At 40.3% G+C, this 8,066-nt stretch overlaps 1 protein-coding gene across 2 annotated transcripts in view; it reads right to left on the bottom strand.

The window, feature by feature from the left end:
* Positions 1 to 219: 219 nt before the first annotated feature.
* The window catches only part of PLCH1 (phospholipase C eta 1), a 249,971-nt gene continuing 242,124 nt past the window's right edge, over positions 220 to 8,066 (bottom strand). The window contains exons 23-24 of one of the 2 annotated variants that reach the window (XM_088839585.1): positions 5,811 to 6,165; positions 220 to 3,375 (exon numbers count right to left, since the gene is read on the bottom strand). In XM_088839585.1, the coding sequence (XP_088695711.1) occupies positions 1,304 to 3,375; positions 5,811 to 6,165 (2,427 nt within the window). In that variant the 3' untranslated portion in view covers positions 220 to 1,303. The remainder of the gene's footprint in view (positions 3,376 to 5,810; positions 6,166 to 8,066) is intronic. The other variant, XM_088839584.1, reaches the window with a different exon arrangement.

The following is an 8,066-nucleotide window of genomic DNA, read 5'->3' as shown; positions in this document are numbered from 1 at the left end:
TTCATTACATTTCCATTTTTTCTCAAGTCACCTTGCAAATGTGGTCTTGAAAGCAGAGTGAAAACACTCAAGGACATAAAATGTTGCTTAAAACTATCCCCATGGAAGTGATCTCTTCTACTGCAAAGAGATGAAAAGGCAAATATTTCCAAGAGCTCTGGGTTCCCTACTCAACAGTCATCACATGAACTTCAATTTGAAAAAAAAATATTCACCAAGTGTTTAAAAATCTCCTTTAATTATATTTTCATGAATTCCAAGAAGAACATCATTGCAGTTAACATTACTAAAAAGCAAAGAGGGACATCTGAACATGCAATAAAAAATGGATTCACAGTGAAAATAATGTGTGTTGATACTAAAATAGAGTTACTTGGCTCCCTGAAGGGAAAAGGTTTCTCCTAATTATCTATATTCACTTGGGTTTTAGCATGAGAAAATATTTTTTTTCTTGAAAGCTTTGGGAAGTTTTCAATTTGTGCTACTGTCATTGTTAGCATCTGCTGGAAATCCTTCATTCTGAAAGCCATTATTTGCAGCCTATAAGTTAATCAGAAAATTCAAAAATACAACAAATAGCTTGGCAACTGTGTTCTTGTTACATACAAAGCCATTAGCAAAAATATGTAACAAAATTTATGTAAAACAAACAATTTTGTCCTTATATACAGAAGTTTGCTTTATTCCTCAGACCCTCACACCCGGCTCTAAAATGAGAGGGTATGGTGGTGGGGCGGGGGGTGGGGGGTGGAGGGCGGCTACCCATCTCCTCTGAACTCTCCTTCTGGGTGGGGTAAAGAAATCTTGAAAGGTAAGGTAGGTAACTTTTTAAATCTTCTTTTAACTGAGTTATAAAAATGCATCTGAGCTTCTCAGTAAAGAAGGAAAACTAGGAAAGATGGCAATGGCTTTAAAATAAAGAATTCATCCCTTTGTCCTTTGTAAATATCTCTTAGCAGAGAGTAAAAATGACTACATTTGTGACTGCTAGCTGAGAGCACAGAGTAAAGAGCGTCTTGGTGAAACATAGAACCCGAACTGCTGAGGTTTCACATCTAGGGCATGCACATATATCATACCAATAGAGTTCACACCTCAGGGAGGAAAGATCAGAGGTATACAGGAAATATCACCCGGATCTATATACAAACGCAAAAAGAACACACGGAGTCAAAAGGCGGCTGTAATACGAGTTTAAAAATACATCTGAAAATCATCTCAAAGCCAAGGACCGTATTTACTGAAAATGGTCAGACATTCTACAGAATATCTTATTAACAGTGAAAATGCAGCTTTATGTAATTCACAGTCTCAAAAGAAAATAAATTTCTGGTTTATCATCACTGCTGGGTTCGGTCTGCAGAACAGAATGATGTGAACAGAACCTGTCTGCGTGGCTGGAGCGCAGGGCTGCGCATGCGCCCTCGGGGATGCCGCGGCCCTCCATGCCGCCGCCCTTGGCGCTCCGCAGGTAGCCCGCGATGTAGGAGCCCGTGGAGTGCCGGTTCCCTGTGGGCGTCGGCGCACACGGCTTGCTTCGAAGAACCACTCCTCCCACAGTGCTGGGGTTCACACTCTTCTGCCTGTTGGCTTCCTGCTTCTCCTTGGCACGACTGGCAATATTGCGCACTCTGCTCTGACTTCTGGATGACAACTTTCTGACCAAGGCCCTGGGGAATTGATTGGCATCTTGCTTGGAGTACAGAACTGGGCAGCCATCTTCCTGATCAAAGGACACAAGTTTCCGCAGCTGCTCGGTCAGGGCATCCATAGGCTCTAACGACTTTGTTTTTACAGTCATGCCCTTCTTGTCTCTGATGCCAGTGGTAACGAAGCTCTTACTAATACACTGGTACTTGCTTTCAAAATTACAGGCGATGTCCTCTGATGTTAAGTCCCCCAGACTTTTGGATTTGCAAGGACTGGACAGCTTCAGAGCAGAGTGTGTGGACTGCTCCGGGGCAGGGGCATGCAAATCATGAGCACAAGGCAGAGGCCCGGAGGTCTGGTTCGTTTTTGCATCTGAATTTGAGAAGTGGTTATGCATAAACCCAGCACCCTGATAGGCTAGACGAGAAATATTTTTATTTTTGACATCTTGAGTATTATTGAATATTTCAGAGACAGAAGGGTGGAGAGTCTCTTTACAGTAGCCATTTCTCAAGCCTCTTTGAAAATGTTCCACTGCATCTGGACTGTATTTCACTTTTAAAGGAGAAGTGAGGTGACTTGTGCCCTCTCTCCTATATTCATAGGTTGTTAGGGACAGATTTTCTGAGTCTCCATCCATTTCTACGAGACTGCTCTCCCCAGAATTTAAACTGAGAGTAGGAGCAGCTATTACATCTTCCAGTGTCAAGTCAGTAGAAGTGGCAGGGCTGGGGTTCTTCAGGATTTCCCAGTCTTTTCCATGGGTGGGACTTTCTGGTAACCAGCAATGAGAAGTATTAGAGGACTGAGGCAGGTTGTTTTCTATGGCCCCAGTTGTGGCCTTCCCTGAAATGTCATTGTCTGGTTGAGTTTTAGAGACAGGAGTGCAGATAGTTTCACCAACAGCTGTGTGTGTTGAACATGCACAGGTCTCGTGTCCAGAGAATGCAATCTGCTCAGGAGATGAGCACAGGAAGGATGACTTGGGTTTTCCATTGGAAAAGCCTTGCTGGAAGGGCATTTTTAGGTCCATGGTGGGCACAGGAGGATGGCCTGACATCACACTGGGGCTCTGAAGATGAGAAACAACTGTAGGGTTAGCCTGGTCGCTGGTTTCATCAAACTGGCCAATCAGTGCTGAGATGGAACTGCCAGGCTCATTCTCATTTGTTAAAGTAACATTGTCAATAAGGTGGGAAATTTCACTCTCCTGGAGAATTGCAGTGGAATGTAAGTCAGGTGCATCAGAACAGAGTGCAGAGACATCTGACAAAGAAAAGGATGTTGCAGCTCTGCCCTTATCCCAGTTACCTTCCAGCTTCTTAATCTCCAGATTGCTTTGAGACAGGATGCTTCCTGACAACGTGCTTTTCCCTACCACGAAGCCCCGAGCATTCCCATTTTCCTTGGTTTTCACACCACATAGATCTTTTGATGGGCTAACTGCAGGATCACGAGCCAAATGCTGCCTTGGAGAGAGGGATCTGCTGAGGCACTGATGTTCCCAGCAATCACTTAACACGTTTGATTTGGTCCTCCCACCCTTTGGACCTGGCACTAACTGTTCTGTGATTGACAAGTTGGCAGTAGAAACAGCAGAGTTCCCTTGACTGATGTCTTTGTGGATGAGAGCACTGGAGGAAGAGGATAACTTTTTGTTGAAATTTGGAAAATGCTGGTCTTTTCCACTTGCCTTCCCATCTCTTCTGGCATCCTTATCTTCTGCTGAATGAAACAAACAATATTTTAAGTGACGTATATCACTTTATATAGGACCTGCAAACACTCATGTTTGCCTTCAGACAGACAAATGGAAAATGTAAATCTGTTACATTGCGACAGAATCATGGATTGCATAGATTTGCAACAAAGTGTCTGTGTGATGGATAAATGGTAAAATATATTTATATAGTTTCACTGGAGCCTCCCTTTGAATAGCTATTACATCAGCTAAGGATGTAATATTCATTGTAAAAAAAATGTCAATGAGTTACCATACTTTTACAGTGAAGATTACCTTAAGTTGTTTCCTATTCAGATTTGTACTACACAGAAGCATGGCAATAAAAACAGAACAAGACAGCTCTGTTAAACAAAGTATTGTGGTACCTGTAAGCAAGATACTGTAAACTTTCAAAGGCATACATGTGCTAGTAAAAAAACAAACAAAAAAACCCACAAATCATTTTGAAAGACATTTTGGCAAAAGACTTAATTTGACCAATTAATTTCTAAAACAAATTGGAAAGTGCAATAAATGCATTAGAATATCAATATCTGTTGACTTTAAAATGTAAAAATAAAGACTTGGTCACCAATTCTATGCCATTGCTAATATCTAGTTTCCCATTGATATTTTTTTGAGTTTTAATACATAAATTTCACATTTCATTCTCCCCTAAAAGAGGCAGCAAGATCTTAGTCACAAGAAGGAAAACTTTAAAAAAAAATACACAATTTAAATTAATTCAGGGTACCCCATCCTGTTTAGTACAGTGTTAAGACAATGTTAGGTGTGCTAATATTCTTAGTCACATTATTTTAATAGCATTTTATGCTTTCAGTTATGAAAATTGAAAAATAATATGTTTAGCTTATTAACTATTTTCCTAACTAAAAATTTCATCATAAAAACTTGATTAACCCAAAAATTATAAGGAAAAATATAAATATTATATGATGTTACCACTCAGACACTGTAAGCTTTTATAAAATTATGTATACAATTTTGTATTCTGAATTTTTTCCACTTAATTTTTCTTCTACATGGTAACTTGAATCATTGCATGGTTATGTATTGCTCTATATTTACAAGTTTTATATTTATGTATTACTAAATATATTATGCTGTATATATATATATATATATGAATAACTTATATAAAGTTCCTATTTTTTAAATGCAGGAAAGAAATATCAACTATTGCTTTCTAACTCACCTAAATAGTATTAGCATCTTAATTGTGGTTTTAACAGGATTAATTATTACCATTTTTTGCTTTATTTCTCTCCCAAAATGAAGTTTATATTTATTTATAGTTTACTTCCCCCAAAGTGGAGTTTTAAAATAAATTTTAAAGCATGTATTACATCTCTTCTCCAGTACTACTCTTAGCAAAATTTCAAATATTAAATTCCCCTTTTCTCCCTCAAAGAAGCCATTGAAAAATTGATTTGTCCTCCTATCATATCTGACAATAAAAATCAATACAAAGTGGTATTCATGAGAAAAGAGATCACTGAAATTAGACTGCATGATGAAAGAATTTTGCTAAAAGAAACAGGGATCACCTTCTACTGTCTGAGGTGATTCTGATTTAATTAAAACTTATCTGTTGCAGAGACATCAAATGCATACAATTTGGCACTTGAATTATCTAAAATAGGGTGGGGGAGGAGTCACTGATACAAGGACAGAGCTCTTTGGTACCTTGTAAAACAGATACCACTCTTTATCAAGTTCTCGGTATGAGTGAACCATTATGCTCAAATTAGAGGAAAAGATAGGTAACACCTGATCCCTGTGCCTGAGAAGTTTATAACTGGACAGGAGCTACAGACATGCTTCCTTCCCTGCCCACATCCAGGGGAGTGAAACAGAGGCCACAGGAAAACATCAAATAAGCTCCCTCTTGAGGAATCAGAGATTTCTCAAGTGAAGAAAGGGGCTTATTTTTAACAGCTGGCGTTTTCTCTTTCTCCATAAACATTTCCAATTGTGGAAACATGTTGCACAGTGAGAAAGAAAGACAACTAAACCACACCTCAGAAAAGTCAATATAATTCTATTCCTCCTCAGAAAGTCAGTAACTATGGTACCCACTAAGAAAACCATGATCTTTGCTCATATTTTGCCGGTTTCACCTCCCTCTGTTGTACCTCATAGACCCATACGCTCTCCACCATCACCCCTGGTCCCTCACTGTCAACTTCAGATGTCAATGTTATTTTGAGGCTGTAGGTGACTAGGAAATTGCTCTTCCAGCACCCTCTTGCCAACGTTTAAAATCTGATCTAAAAGGTAACACTGTAATATAATTACCTATTTTTCAGAATACTTTACTTTGATTACAAAATGCCAACCATGTTATCGTGGTAATTAGGGACACCAAAATGTGTCTTAAAATGGTGTATTCTCAGAGAAACTTAAAGCACCTTACCCTGAGAGTTTTCCTTTCCTTCAGAGTCTTTTCCAGTTTCAGATACAGGCAGCGACAGAGCCCCAAGAAGACTTCTGTCAACAGGCATAGAGACAGGACGTGCTTGCAGACTCCGCGTGGTCCTTCTCAGGACCCCATCTTGATCTCTTGCAGCCTCAGAAACAGAATCCTTCATCTCTACCATTTCTTGGAAGCCCATTTTGCTCTTTTTTCTGCCTTTGGCCGGAGCGCTGGCTGTGCGTCGCAGAATCTTATCTCCAATCGATCGCTTCCGAATGTAATGGCAAGTGTTTTCTGAAGAATTGTGTCTGGGATTCTTATTGAACAGCCCCTTCAAACCTTGGAGCTGTCTGTTCTGAAGACACAAAAGGACCAAGCAGAAGTTAAGCAAATACCACTGTGTCAACCGCTTGCCTCTCAAGTGACAGCTGCATGAAAAATGGATAGAGAACGAAATCTCACAGCCACTAAAGGATATTCAAACCAAGAAAACGGCAGCACACAGCACGTTTGCACTATGTCATGCATGTCTCATCAACCTGACTTTGGGAGGAAGGCAGCCTCCCATTTTCACAACCAAGCTTGCCCACAAGTTTCCTGCCCAAAGAAGGTGGGACAAGGTGGTAGGAAGAGTTTCCACAGTGAACAGACTGTTATGAACTTGAGCCGCCTTAAAGCAACAGACGCAAGTTTCAAAGTGGGAAGCAGGACGATGGAGCGATGTGAGAGAGCATGCCGCCATGACCACTGAGAGAAATGCGCCAGCCAGAACCAAACACCATGCTGAGAAACTACCTTTGTAGCTCCTAGAAAGTGCAATATAGTGTAACTGGGGTTGAGTATTAAAGGGCTCCACTGCAAGGGGGGAAAAAAGCACAACAAAACACAATTGGGGCTCATTCAAGAAGGTTGCACAAGTAAAAACAGAAGATGATACAACACATATGCTCTGTAAACCCTTTCTCCCACTTTGAATTTTTAGTTGCAGGTTTCATTCATTGCTTAGTTCACTACCACCACATTGTGGTTTATGCCTCTCAACCCAAACACACGTTGAAGGTAATAAATGACTTACACTATACATGGACATTTACTTAGGAGAGAAAACACAAGCCCTACAGAACATATTCTCTTTCCTGTTATTCTGGCTCAAGTTTTAAACAAATTCTGAATTTTTTTGAGCATGTGAAATGCTAGAGATGCTACTTAGTTCACCTGGGATTCCTGAGAAATTCAAGAATCACTTTTTGATAATTTACATTTGTGTATGTTTAGGCCAGAGGAGAGATCTCAGCAAGCAGCACAATCCAGGACTGAACACAAGAAGACATAAAACTTTACCACTGTTAGAAATTAGGATCCTCACCCCTCCCAACTGACGGATGTGAGAATAAACACGTACTTCCTATTTCAGGGCAAATTGGTCCACTCCCTACCAGTCAGATTGTAGTCTTTTTAATATTAATATTAGCTGCCATTTTGGAGCATTTACTATGTGCTAGGCAGCTTTTTAAGGATAAAGTATTTGTTTATGAAGTAGGTACAGACAAGGAAGCAGAAGCACAGAGAATGTATAAACCTCTGGAGGAAGAGCCCCAGACTATGCTGACCTTCTGATAAAGAGCACTGGACACTCCTAGGCCTGAGCCCCTCCAAATCACATCTAGTCCTGAAAACTGTTCCGGTCACTAAATCCCCAGTGACTTGGCATTACCAGACGAGAGCCTATTGATATGTAAACCTCAAGTGAGCTCCGCAGTGAAGAAACTGTCATTGGGAGAGAGCCAGAAGACACTGGTACAGTCTCTTCCTTTTAAGTTCAGTGGGTGGCTTTTAATTCATTCATGATTTTTAGGTTTCCAGTTAAACACATGACACTTGAATGAATGCATCCTGCATAGAACTGGCTGGGATCACAGCCCAGTTAGTATAGGTAATTCAAACATCTGAGACTACATTTCCAACTGCAGCCAGCTAAGTCTTTTTTTAAGGATTATAATAAAATTCAGACATGTAACTCTAGTTTTACTGTTTTAGTCAAACAAATGATTGCCTGAGATAGTAATAGTTTTCTCAGTTCTGTTAAGCTCAGCAAGGGCCACTGGGTGGAGGGGACATGTATACACCCCTAAACAGAGGAAGGAGCACATGAATGAGGACCTCAGGGCAGGAGAGCACATGGAGCATGGCATGGGCTGGCCTTCCGAGAGTTTCCTGTCAAAAAATTTTGTTGAGGTTTATGTTCCTTTTACGCAA

Source organism: Moschus berezovskii, chromosome 1 (genome assembly GCF_049115385.1).
Source record: "Moschus berezovskii isolate FMDL1 chromosome 1, NW_MosBer_1.0, whole genome shotgun sequence".
Classification (NCBI taxonomy): Eukaryota; Metazoa; Chordata; class Mammalia; order Artiodactyla; family Moschidae; genus Moschus; species Moschus berezovskii.
This window is presented reverse-complemented; position numbering and strand designations above follow the sequence as displayed.